The sequence below is a fragment of the Panthera uncia genome, chromosome X (assembly GCF_023721935.1).
Source record: "Panthera uncia isolate 11264 chromosome X, Puncia_PCG_1.0, whole genome shotgun sequence".
In the NCBI taxonomy this organism is placed as follows: Eukaryota; Metazoa; Chordata; class Mammalia; order Carnivora; family Felidae; genus Panthera; species Panthera uncia.
Window position 1 is genome coordinate 6,541,105 of NC_064817.1, and position 13,813 is coordinate 6,554,917.

Sequence of the window (13,813 nt, forward strand, 5' to 3'; positions counted from 1 at the left end):
ACCCCCCCCCCCCCCCCCCCCCCCCCCCCCCCCCCCCCCGTCAGAAGTGACTTACGGCTCCCTGAGGTAAGGCCGCATTTGACAGCCTGGCCTCCGTTGCAGAGGCCCGCCATGGGCAACCTGGACGACCGTCTCTTCAGAACAGGTGTCAGGAGCATTTATAGCCAGCTTGTCCATTTCCATAGTTCATGCCCTCGTGAGGGCCCGGAGATGGGCTTTCAGAACTGTACTCCTCTCTTTGGTTGCAGGCGGGGTTACCAGGATGACGGTGTCGTTGGTGGTCATCATGTTTGAATTAACGGGTGGCCTAGAGTACATTGTGCCCTTGATGGCGGCAGCCGTGACCAGCAAGTGGGTGGCCGATGCCTTTGGGAAAGAAGGCATCTACGAGGCTCATATCCACTTAAACGGGTACCCGTTTCTGGACGTGAAGGATGAGTTCACCCATCGCACGCTGGCCACTGACGTCATGCGGCCACGGCGCGGAGAGCCGCCTCTGTCCGTGCTCACCCAGGACAGCATGACCGTGGAGGACGTGGAGACGCTCATCAAGGAGACCGACTACAACGGCTTCCCGGTGGTGGTCTCCAGGGACTCCGAGCGCCTCATCGGATTTGCCCAGAGGAGGGAGCTGATTCTTGCAATAAGTGAGTAAAGAGAGGGGAGCTCGTGATGTACTCAGAGGGGAACGGTGGTCTCTGTAGCCCCTGAATTCTCAAAGGAGATAGAGTGCAGAGGCCGGAGGGCTCGAAGCCAGGGGCTCTGGGCATTTCGCATTCACATCCCCTGGGCATCTGGTGGAAATGCAGATTCCAATTCAGTAGATTTGGGGTGGGGCCCAAGATTCTGCGTATATATTTTTTTAATTTGAGAGAGAGAGAGCGTGCGATCGGGGGAGAGGGGCAGAGGGAGAGAGAGAGAGCGATGATCCCAGGCAGGCCCCACGCTCAGCACAGAGCCCGACGTGGGTGTGACCTGAGCCGAAATCGAGGGGCGGATGCCCGAGCGACTGAGCCACCCAGGCCCCACCCCCACCCCCATTTCTCCCAAGCTCCTGGTTAATGCTGATGCTGCTGGTCCTCAGGTCCCACTGGCAGGGACGACGCCTAGGGAGAGACGTGCTTGGCTGGAAAATGAGCGCCGCGTTTGCACGCAGCCGAGGGGCCCACTGCTGCTAGGTGGCCGGCTGCGGCTGCCGCCTCTTTTAGGGGAGTTGTCAGGTAGAGCCGGGCGAGGACTGAGGTGTGAGAGCCCGGCCCGGCCCCAGGCAAGCTGGTCTGGGACACAGGCTTTCAGGCGGGCTTACCGACTTCCTTGGTGAGTTCTTTGTCTCAGACGCCCCCCCCCGCCCCCCCGCCCCCCCGCCGGGCACCACACAAGCCCTTCACTTTGCTTGGTGGCATTATGTCCCATTCCACTAGTTCAAGAGCCTCGTGGGTCAGTTCCCCGTGGTGCTCTTCCTCCCTGTGCGCTAAGTGAACTCTGCTGGGCTGAGGGGCAGGCTGTGGAGTTGGGAGAGGAGTGAGTGGATGACGCCCGGGGGCGGGGCGGGGGGGCGGGGGGAGCGGTGCCAGAGACCCATAGGTCCGAGAAGCAAGCCTGCGGGCACGTCAGCCTGGGGGTGCCTGCACGGAAAGGGGGGCGGGAGGTAGAAGGATTCCCAAGAGAAAGGTCTGGGTGTGAGGCGCGTGGAGACCTAAGAAGGAGGACAGTGAGCTTGGAGGCCCCCTCGGGGTGGGGTCCCACCCGTGGCATGTGGCCAGTACAAGTGCCGTCTGGCTCAGCACGCCTGCTCCCATGATCTGCTCCTGGTTCCGGCAGCCCACGGTGGGCCCGAGGCACGGCCCCTGTGGACACTTGATGACTTTACCACGTACCCTGTCTTCCAGCGTACCTCAGTTCTCCAGGGGGACTGGCGCGGTCGGGTTGCAGAACGCCCACTGGGAACACACCTCCGCCAGATGACCCTTTGCTTTTCCCTGCCCTTGGTTAACTATCTCTGCGGCTCCTTTTGAGTTTCTAAAATCTCTTTGTGATGTTAAATAGCTTTTAAAATATCTTTAGGAGCGCCTGGGTGGCCCTGTGGGTTAAGTCAGACTTCAGCTCAGGTCGCGATCTCAGGGTTCGGGGTCGTGAGTTCGAGTTCCCCATCGGAGTCTGCACTGAGGGCACAGAGCCTGCTTCGGATTCTCTCTCTGCCTCTCCTCCACATGCACGCGTGTCTTCTCTCTCTCTCAAAAATAAATAAACGTTAACAAAATAGCTTTAAGGTATCTTCGCCAAAGGCTTTATAAAAATAAGTTTCGATAAGCCGTGTCCTTTAATTTGTGCTTACGTGCTCAGTGATGCTTCTCTTTATTATAGGTCCTGTCGCTTAACAGGTAGGTGCCTTTGGGCGTAAATATTGCCTTATAGATAACGGGATCTGTTTTAAGCTGTATAAGTAAGGTAGGGTTTGTTTTAAAATAATGTAATCAGCAGCCTTTAAAAATCCATTCAGTCCCTCAAATCTTTTAAACAAAGGTTGAAATTTAAAAACTAAAGTAATAAATGTCACCGGCTCCATTACCTATTGTGTAGCTCCAGGCACACCTGCTAAGAGACAGCTTACTAATTTCGCTGAAAGCCATTACCGTAATCAAGTGGGAAGCGGTAATTGTCATCAACCGGTTAGAGAAGAAATTTAAGCTTGCCGACGGAGCGCTCTCTTAGAAGCTATGTTTGGAATGTCTGAAGAGGCAACACGCCGGGTAAATAATACCTGTATGCTTTCAATCAGACCGGTAATAGTATAGAAGCTGCTGTTTACATGGTTTGTGGAAAGGCGAGGAGTGTTTCGCTCTGAGCAATCAGAAAAACTGTTTTCCCGATCTGTGGAAACAGAGGAGTCCCTGTACTCAGGTGGAGAAATATGTGACCGGTATTTGCAGAATTATGTGACCTTTCATGAAGATAGAAGTAGGACTTTAGCATTTCGCTAGTGACTGTCTCATGCCGGTTTCATTTGCAGGGGAATTAGCAGAGATTCTAGACAGGTAGATCCCAGACAGCCTGTGTAAGAACGCTAACTGAGGCAAATGAGGATTTTTCTTACGTATCCTGTTAAAATCATAGCAGCTGCTCACACGAAGCTGAAAACGTTTTGTTATTTTCAAACATCTCTGGAATGCCGAACCATAGCCGTCGTCCTTGTTAAAAGAGCGATTCGTTAGCCCCGCGTCGGACACATGGCCCACTTCCCCCATCACATACTGACACATGGGGCCGTGTGTGACCCTCGTTCAAATTCCCAGTAAATGGGACTTTGCCTTTCAGTGCCATTTGCAAATATGAGGCTCTTTCTGTGCTCAGCAGGGCTCAGACTCTTCTAGTCTCGAATTCTGCAATTAGGTGAGGACGGGTTCAGAGAGGACTCAGCGGGAAGCCGCAAAGATGATTAAAGGGATGGAAAGTTGGAGTCACAGGCAAGAGTTAAGGGAACGCTCCTTTTTTTCATCTGGTGGATGATTTAATGATGATTCTCTAGCATGTGGAAGATGCTTACTTACAGAAAGGGATCTACGGCCAGAACCGAACCAAGTGTCAGATCTGTTGGAAGGGCTATTTAGGGATAAAGCGGTTTCTTCCTGGGAGGGCTGTTGATGATTGGAATAGGCCACGGAGAGCGGCGGTATCATCTGCTTTCTGCTGGGCCTAACACACATGTACAGAGGGACTTCTCCATGCCGCGGCAAACTGTAACTTATCATAACATCCTCTGCTTTTTCTTCGAGATAGTTTTTTTGTAATCCCATCTTTGTACTGGCCACCACTCCGGTTGCTTTCAGTTTTCCATTTTAACCTTTCGAGTTAATTACATCTGTCATATGGGAGCATTTTTGATGAACGGGATGGTCGAGTATTATCTCTCTAAAAACATGTTACTCTAAAGTAGAGCTTCTCAACCTTAACACCATTGACATCTGGAGCCGGATCATTCTTTTGTGTGAGGGCTTGTCCTGGGCACCGAGTGACGTTTAGCAGCCCCCTTGGTCTCCCATCACTGGGTGCTGGTGGCAACACCATCCCCCGGTTACGAGGACCAAAAATGTCTCCAGATATTTCCAAACGTCCCCTAAGGGTGGGGGCAGCATTGCTCCCCGTTGAGAACCGTTGCTGTGGAGCCATGATAATAGCCTACTGAATATATGATTATTTCCAGTCTTGAAATTTCTCGGTCTGTCATAGTTTGTGAAATTTACCAGCACCCTATTTTTTATTTTTTATTTTTTTAAAATGTACATCCAAGTTAGCATATAGTGCAGTAATGAGTTCAGGAGCAGAATCCAGTGGTTCATCCCCAACGTATAACACCCAGTGCTGATCCCAACAAGCTTTCTCCTCAGTGCCCCTCATCCATTTAGTCCATCTTCCCACCCACAACCCCTCCAGCAACCCTCAGTGTGTTCTCTATATTTAAACATCTCTCATGGGGGCGCTGGGGTGGCTCAGTCAGTTAAGCGTCCTACTTAGGCTCAGGTCAGGATCTCACAGTTTGTGGGTTCGAGCCCCACGTCGCGCTCTGTGCCGACAGCTCGGAGCCTGGAGCCCGCTTCGGATTCTGTGTCTGCCTCTCTCTCTGCCCCTCCCCCACTTGTGCTCTGTGTGTCTCTCTCTCTTTCAAAAATAAACATTAAAAAAATAAAAAAAGTCTCTTATGTCTTGTCCCCCTCCCTGTTTTTATATTATTTTTGCTTCCTTTCCCTTACGTTCATCTGTTTGGTATCTTAAATTCCACATGATACTTTACCAGCACTCTTATCTGTACTTGGCATTGTCATGGTATTTTCTGCTAGAAAATGGAATGTCAAGTTGAATAGCCTTAGCAAGTACTCACAAAATGTACCTCATTTTTCAGGAGCGGTGGCCACTGACACTAGTTCCGGTAGAATACATAACAAATCTTCTTTATTAAGAACAGTTTAAGTGATCTTTAAAACAACTAAAAATGGAGTTTATTACATTTTTATTTTTTTATTAAATTTTTTTTAATGTTTATTTGTTTTTGAGAGAGAGACAGAGCACGAGCAGGGGAGGGGCAGAGAGAGAGGGAGACACAGAATCGGAAGCAGGCTCCAGGCTCCCAGCTGTCAGCACAGAGCCCGACGCCGGGCTCGAACTCCCGAACCGTGAGATCATGACCCGAGCCTAAGTCAGATGCTCAACTGACTGAGCCGCCCAGATGCCTCTATTACATTTTTATTTTTAAAAGTAATACATACTCATAGAATATTGGGGAAATCAGAAGTAAAAGGGGAAAAAAAAGATACCCACTTTCTCAAGACCATGGAAAGCCATGGTTAATAATGTTTAGTGCATTTCCTTCTTGTCTTTTAGGTCTTTTACATGTGTAAACCTGGGGCTTTTTTTGTTTGGTTTTGCTTTGTTTTTTTTTTTTCCGACACGAGTCTTCATGGCTCCCTGGGGTCTGGGAGTCTACACTCTTGGTAGCACGGGATCATCCCCTGGGCGGGAAGTTGGTTTAAGCTTTCCCACGGGGACTATTTCTCGTGCACACGCCATGTACTGGAACAGCTCTGGGAGCCGGCAGGGCGGGGATGGCAGTAGCCAGGCTGTGCCCCCTGTGAGCGCACAACGTGAAGTTTGTTGTAGGCATCTTGGTGACCGGTGAAGATTTCTTATCTGAGCCGGGAGTAGATGGCTCCCCCCAGCAGAACGATGCAAAAAGCTTTCCTGCTGGTTTCTTCTGTTACTGGCCAGAGCACCCCCGCCCCCAAAGTCTGAACATTGAGATAAGTCCCGATAACAGAATTCCAGAGTGGCCTGACAGACCCTTCCGGAGAGAGCGGCAGTCGCCACTCTTAGAGTGACAGGGAGCATAGCTCACGTCTCCGGCTCGGACGCTGGCCGACGCCTTTGATTCTCGTTCGTGGGCTTTCCTTCGCAGCACCTCCTACGTGGGATGGGCTGGGTTCTACATGGCGGTTCTACATGGGATGGGCTGGATTCTACATGGTTCTACATGGGACCCGCGTCCGCCAGACACTCAGGAGACCTACTCACTCATTCATTCGCTTAGTGATGCGTGCGTTTGGCGGATATCTGTTTCGTGCCTGCTGGATACCAGGCATCGTCCAGGCACTGGGAATGTACTGGTGAGCCAGAAATCACTGAACTAGCTGCTATTAGAATCAGGGCTTCTAACCCGATCGGGAGATTCAGAGGAAATCTACAGGGTGGGTATTCATTTCAACAAGTGGACTGGACAGCTCACGAAGTCGTATTGGGTCTTACAAGGGGTTCAGCGAATCACGTGTTCAGTTCTCGACTGAGGTTTGTGGCTTGATCCAGTGCTGAGAAGGATCCATCCTCGACCCAGTCAACCTGACTGTTGGAGTAGGTGGCGTTCTTGTCACGTGGGCCTTTCAGAGACTTGGTCGGTCTGTGAAAGTGAGCCCGAGTCCGTGCTGACCGTTGTATCCTCACCTCAGTGCCTCCGGCCGGAACCATCTTGATGGAGGAGAGAAAGGTGCAGTGTGCGTGATGTGACATCATGTGCCGGCATTTGCCCAGGGGGCCCTCTGTTCCTCTTTTGAACAGAGACCCCTTTTCAAACTCAGCCTGACCCCGAATGCTGCCAGTTTTCCATTAGAGTACTATTGCAATAAATGGCCTGAGAGCAGGCAGTTAGAATTTTATTTTTCAAAGAACAATATAGGTGAATAGTAGTCTTTGAGAAGGCAAGAAATGTATTATCGAAACCAGGATCCATTTTAAGGCAGGCCTCACACTACATTTTTCCTAACCTTTTCCCATGAACCAAAAGAAAGATTAAAATTCCAACAGAAGGAAAATCGCCTTGGAGAAATATCTTGAGACCGATGGATTTATTTCATGTGTGACTTAAAATAGCCTGGGCTTCTAGTGCTGCAGAAAGCTGTGTTTCTAACGAGTTCCTGTTACCCTGCTTCTCTTCAGCTGGCTTTCGCGTGGCCTTGCCTACAGATAGAAAGAGGCTAATTGTTACCATCACAGTTTTACCATCTTTCTTTGAGGAATCCCCAACACGGTCCGTTTTTAAGAGAGGAGATCCGAGAGGTGGGGGGAAGGTGGCTTTTCTGGGGTTATTTCTTTGGTCCCAAGGGTCATATTTGGGATTGAGCTGCATTTCTGGGCTGGGAGCCTAGGACGGTCCTATGGTTTTTGTTCCTCTCAGGATTCGTAATGCCACTTGGGCCAGTTAAAAGTTAGTTTGTAAGAAAAAAACCCCAACTTATTAGGGTCGTCGGGCAGCTCAGCAAGGCTTCTTGTCACGTCCAACCTGGGCCCATGATGAGGTGAGGGACTGTTAGGAAAGCAAGGGTGGAGGGCCCTGGAGGCCGGGAGGAGGCAGCACGTTCTCCCCAAGAAGCCACCCTGCTCAAGCCCGCGTGTCGAGACTTTGGCAGTGCACGATCAGGTCACAGCGTGGGGACCCTCGTAGGGCGCTCGCTTCAGAGAGATGCCGATTTTACAGATGTTTGGCTGCAGCCCCTCCTTAGGAATGTGGCGTTCGCCCTCTGAACCCCTTCCCTGTGGGGGTCTAGGATGTGGATGGAGGGCAGACGTGTGTCGGTGCGGGTGCGGGGCCGACGGAGTTGCTAAGCACGGGCCCTCGTGTGGCTTATCGTTCCCGCTCGCCCATTGCAGAGAATGCCAGACAGAGGCAGGAGGGCATCGTGAGCAACTCCATCATGTACTTCACGGAGGAGCCGCCCGAGCTGCCGGCCAACAGCCCGCACCCGCTGAAGCTGCGGCGCGTCCTAAACCTCAGCCCGTTCACGGTCACGGACCATACCCCCATGGAGACGGTGGTGGACATCTTCCGGAAACTGGGGCTCCGGCAGTGCCTGGTGACGCGCAGCGGGTGAGTGGCCGGACAGGCGCGGACGGGCTGTGTGCTGGGGCCGCACTCTGAGAACAAGAGGAATGAGACACGGCCACGGCCGTGCAGGGCCTCGACGTTGCCCCGGGGCGGACGGGTACTTGGGACAGGGCGTCGGGAAGCTGCGGCAAGCGAGCGCGCCGAGCAGGACCTGACCGTGACCGGGAGCTTTGGGAGCTTGGCGCGGGGCCCGGGAAGGTGCGAGAGGCTTTGGTGGGGGGGGGGCGGGGGGGCCGTCTGGCCTGAGGCTGAAGGTCGGTCAGAAGGGGGAGGAGCGCATTCCTCGCAGCCCAGGCCCCCGTGCAGGGAGCTACGAAGCACGGGCTGATGAGAAAAACAGGGTTGTGTGTGCAACACGCCACGGTGACGCATGCGCACGCACACACGATGGGAACCTGATACAAAAAAAGTAGCACGGCTTTTGCACGTTAGATGGTCAGGAAAACACAAATACTACAACAACGGTAGCACTTTACCTTGAAGACGACTTGTTTTGTAGACGTAGGTGTCGTGAGGGCTGCAGCTTGCGAGCGCTGTACAGTCGGACCTCGCACGACACCGGGCTGGGGGCGCCAAATTCCCACGCGGTCAGAGATCACGTAGAACTTTTGAATCCCCAGAACCGTAGCTACCGAGAGCCTGCCGTTGACCCGAAGCCACACCGATAACGTAAACAGTCGATTAACACGTATTTTGTCTGTTCTATGTATTATATACCGTGTTCTTACGGTAAGTAAGCCAGAGAAAGCGTCAGTAAGAAAATCCTAGGGAAGAGACCCAACGTTTATAGTACCGCACTGTACTTCTTGAAACAAATCCGCATATAAGTGGACCTCAGCAGCCCAAACCCGTGTTGTTCAAGGGTGGCCTGTATTCCTGTGCCCCTGGCTTCAGCTGGGTGCAGTTTTCTGCACGCACCTGGAACGTCTCCCGGATGAAATCACCCACATGCAAATGTGGAGTTCACATCGTGCTCAAATTGCTCAAATTGTTCCCTAATATAGCAGTCTGCTCAAAACAACCTCGCGTTTTCACAACAACGGTTACTGTAGAGCTGAGAGATTTGGCGGCCCCGTGGCATCGTCTCTGCCGCGGCGGCGGTGTACCTCTTGCTTTGTGTAACCGCAGACCGGGAAACTGGCATTTCGAAGATCAAAGGTTCATGATGGCGGGAGAGGTGCGGCGCCTCGAGGGCCATTCTTTGGGCTCCGCGGTGCTCCCCGAATCCCACGGCTTCAGCAGCTTCGGTGGGGGACGAGATTGGCTGAGTGAGGGTGGCCTGGAGCATAGGGTCGGCTGCCCGGCTTATTCCTCTGTAGACTGAGAAGAGCCGGGGCATGGGTCCTGGAGACTCTGGCCCCTAAGTGCACTCAGGGCCTTAACTCCCTAACGTAGTTTACGTTGCAGAGCCCATGCTCCAGTTTGACCCGACGGTTCTAGACCAGGGCGATTTTGCTCCCCCCTAAGATTTTGGGTGTCACAACTGGACAGGGGATGCTCCTGGCATTTAGTGGGTAGAGGCATGGGACGGCCCCCGTTGCAACAAAGAGTCACTGGCCCAAAATGTCACCAGCCGTGGAATTGAGTGACCGGGGACTGGATGCCTGGGAATAGCCACGTGAGTGCTCCTGGTTCCCTCGTTTCCTTCCTGCTGTCCCGGCCACAGCAGCGTCGGGCTGTACGAGGGGCCGTATGTGCGCACTGACCCCGAGAATTCCCAGCCCACGCGACGAGCATCCTCAGCTCTGGCTGCAGCCAGGGCGGGTGTCTTGCACACAGGAGGGACGATCAGTAAGGAATAAATACGCGTTTGGGGCTAGAGATCACTTCCGCTGGTGTATTTGAAAGGAACTCGGTGGATCGCAGAATCCCCCTGGGGATTCAAGCTCCAGGTTAAACCGGGAGTGTTGGGTCCACTGCAGTGACTGATCCCTTAGGTCTGGGAGGGGCCTGCGAATATATATTTCCAGCAAGCTCCCCGGTGCTGCTGCCGGTCAGGACTCCACTTTGCAAAACCCTGAAGCCCATCTACATACTTGAATTTCTAGTGCTCGGCATAAATACCACTGTGATCACCCGCCGAGTCTCAAGTGCATAGCAGTTTCTCTTTTCCTTTAAAATAATAATCCAATGTCAGTTATCGTGGAATTTCCAGTTCTGGCAGGAAATTCTGCCCTTAACGCCCGCTCACACCTCACGCAGCCCCATGAGGTTTTCCTGTGAAGATCTGGGTGCCGAAATTGGCTCCGAATGTTCTGCGAGAAAACAAAATCGCACTCTCTCTCGCTCTACATATTTTAAACAAACACAGATGCTGATACGTTACTGCTGGCAAGGGATCCTTGTTTGCGGGCCTTTCATCTCCTCGGGCTTTCAGCCAGGACAGGCATGTCTTGAGCCAGCTCGCGTTTTTGATGTATTCCGTCACCATGTGCCTTCCCTGCTCGCGGGGAGAGCCCCAGCTCGCCCTGTCGACCTGCATCGTCTGCAGGATTTCTCGGGGCCTGGGGGTCCAAGGTAGTCTCGAAGCCAGACCAGGAACCACCGAAGTCTTTGTCCCCAGAATGCCCGAGTCTGGGAACTTCCGGTGGCGGAGACTGCATTTGGGTGGGGTCTTCCCCCCAGAGGATATCGAAAGGGCAGGCGGGCAGGGGACGTTGTGTCCGCCTTCCCTGAGTCTGCTAGGCGGGCCCCCGGGACTTGGACGGATGGCCTTCTCAGAAGAGCCCGGCTACCCTCATCTCATACGTTCACGGTCACAGATTGGCCACTCCCCAAAGGGGCTGGAAGTTTGAACACTTGACTTTAGCCGAATAGGACATTTCACGCCACTAATGATCTCCGCCGGGTTTGATGTTGCCTCCTTCTTGTAGATGTTGAGCTTTCTTCTTTCGCAGCGATTACTGTTGCAGGCCAAGGCACAATTTAGGCCTGAGGCCGAGGCAGCTCCTGAAGTCGCATGTCCCCGGGAGTGTTGTGAGCAGCTTGACTTGGAGGTGCTGTAGTTACAGAGCTTTAAGGGGAGGCTGCCTGGCCCGCTCCCTGGTGAAGGTGGGGCAACAGAACCAGGCCTCGGGGATAAGGGAGGGGCCCGTGGAATAGAATCCCTATCGCTCTGCAAACACGAGCAGGTCAAACTTTTTCAAAGCAACACTGCCTTAATCACCATCTCACTGAGCATCTGGTTGAGACCCGGAGAAAGCTCAAGAGGTGTCTGAAAACTAATAAAGCCAGGGAGTTTGTCATCTACTAGGGAATGTGGACACACTCCAGTTCAGGTGGTACTACCCAGGTGTTCTAGAGGGGAATGTCCTGAGCCAGGCTTTCAAGTAGAAAACGTCCGAGGACGGGGGCGTCCGGGGGGCTCGGTCGGTTGAGCGACCGACTTCGGCTCAGGTCACGATCTCGCGGTTCGTGGCGTCGGGCCCCGCGTCGGGCTCTGTGCCGACAGCTCGGAGCCTGGAGCCGGCTTCGGATTCTGTGTCTCCCTCTCTGTCTGCTCCTCCCCGACTTGTGCTCTCTCTCTGTCTCTCAAAAATGAATAAATGTTAAGAAAAGAAAAGAAAGAAAACGTCCGAGGACAAAAGAGCGGTGTCGGTTGAGGGACGGTCTGCTCGCGATCGCCAGCAGCAGAGCCCTCCCTGCCTCACGCAGACGGACGAGCGCCCTGTCGGCGCCCTGTCTCTGCGGACCCGACTGCTCACACCCCTCCCGTTTGTCTTCCCACCACACCTCTGCTAGTGGCGATTGTAGGCATAAGCTGCTCGCCTGTTTCCTGTCCCTTTTGGATTTTAAATGCAGTGGAAGAACGGCTGGGGACTGAATTGTATCCCCCCAGATTCCTATGTTGAAGCCCTAACCCGCAGCATGACCGTGTTTGGAGATGGAGTCCTTAAGAGGTCAGGGTGAGTGAGGCGCGAGGCCGGGGCCCTAATCTGATAAGACTGGCGTCCTTAGAAGAAGAGGAAGAGGCAGCAGGGCTGTGAGGACACGGCAGGAAGGTGGCTGCCTGCAAGCCAAGGAGAGAGGCCTCCGGAGACCCCAAACCTGCCACCACCTTGACCCGGGCCTTCTAGTCTTGGGAACCGTGAGAACAGTCATTTCTGTTGTTGAGCCACCTCATCTGTGGGGTGCTGTTACGGCGGCCCGAGCTAAGTCCTCCGGGCGGCTTTAGTAGAACAGCATCTTGCTTTACTGCGTTCTGATAAATTTTAGAAATGTATTTCAGGTCATCTCTGAACTCAGTTGAAGCCAAGCGACTCTAAACAGCTGGGACAGAAAACAATTCCCGGCTTTATCCTTCTTCACCAGCACCCCTCTCCCTTCAGGCAACCACGTTTCTCCCACAAGGGTGTTTTCTTTAATTAATGGACTATTTTTTTGGTTACATTTATTTATTTTTGAGAGACAGAGTGAGACAGAGCGTGAGCGGGGGAGGGACAGAGAGAGAGGGAGACACGGAATGTGAAGCAGGCTCTAGGCTCCGAGCTGTCAGCACAGAGCCCGACGCAGTGCTTGAACTCACAAACGGTGACATCATGACCTGAGCTGAAATCGAGAGTAGTATGCTTAACTGACTGAGTTAGATGCCCCCAGAAAACTATTTTTGTTTTTTTATTAAAAAAATTTTTTAATGTTTATTTAGTTTGGAGACAGAGAGAGACAGACTGTGAGCCGGGGAGGGGCACAGAGAGAAAGAGAGGGGGACACAGAATCTGAAGCAGGGTCCAGGCTCTGAGCTGTCAGCACAGAGCCCGGCGCGGGGCTCGAACCCACGAACCACGAAATCATGACCTGAGCCGAAGTTGGACGCTCAACCGACTGAGCCACCCAGGCGCCCCTAATTAACAGACTATTTTTTATTAGAGCAGTTTTGGGTTTACAGAAAAACTGAGCATAAAGTACACAGTTCTCATATATCCTCTCATCCCTTCAATTTCCCTTGTTAATGTCTTGCACTTGTTACGTTTGTTGCCTCCCGTGACCTGATATTGACATGTTAACTAAGGTCTGTAGTTTAGGGCTCACCCTTGCTGTTGTACATTCTGTGCGTTCTGATCAATGGAGAATGACATGTATCTTTATAGTGTCCTACAGGGTAGTTTCACTGCCCTGAAAGTCCTCTGTGCTCCTCTTCATCCCTCCTTCCTTCCCTCTAAGCCCTGGCAACTGCTGATCTCTTTCCTGTCTCCATAGTTTTGACTTTTCCAGAATGTCATCGAGTTGGAATCGCACAGTATGTAGCCTTTTCAGACTGGCTTCTTTCATTTAGTGATGTGCATTTAAAGTTCTTCTATGGCTTTTCATGGCTTGACAGATCATTTTTTTTCAGCGCTGAATAATACCCCACTGTCTGGATGGACCACGGTTTATGTATCCATCACCTTGAGGAGGCCATCTTGGGTGCTTCCGAGATTTGGCAGTTGCGAATCAAGCATACATCTTCTTCTTCATTTTTTTAAAGCATTTCTTAAAGTTTATTTATCTATTTTTGAGAGAGAGAGAGCGAGCACAAGTGGGGGAGGGGCAGAGAGAAAGAGGGAGACCCATAATCCGCAGCAGGCTCCAGACTCTGAGCTGTCAGCACAGATCCTGACGTGGGGCTGGAACTCACAAACGGTGAGATCATGACCTGAGCTGAAGTTGGGTGCTTAACCGACTGAGCCACCCAGGTGCCCCACAAGCATACATCTTCTAAGAGTTAAGGAAATTCTTTTATATAACCACTAAACCATAATTATACAAGATGAACAATAACTCAGTGTATCATTCAATATCCAATTCATATCAGATTTCAATCCAGAATTCCTTCAAGCTTCACACATTGCATTTGGTTGTTTTTCCTCTTTAGTCTTTAGTCTAGAACAGTCTCTTGTCTCTTTTTGTTTG

General features: G+C 52.1%; 1 protein-coding gene across 1 annotated transcript in view; it reads left to right on the forward strand.

The window, feature by feature from the left end:
- CLCN4 (chloride voltage-gated channel 4) overlaps positions 1–13,813 on the forward strand; it is a 60,308-nt gene that overhangs the window by 45,498 nt on the left and 997 nt on the right. Inside the window, exons 11-12 of the mRNA XM_049643414.1 lie at positions 249–647; positions 7,690–7,906. Of these exons, the coding sequence (XP_049499371.1) occupies positions 249–647; positions 7,690–7,906 (616 nt within the window). The remainder of the gene's footprint in view (positions 1–248; positions 648–7,689; positions 7,907–13,813) is intronic.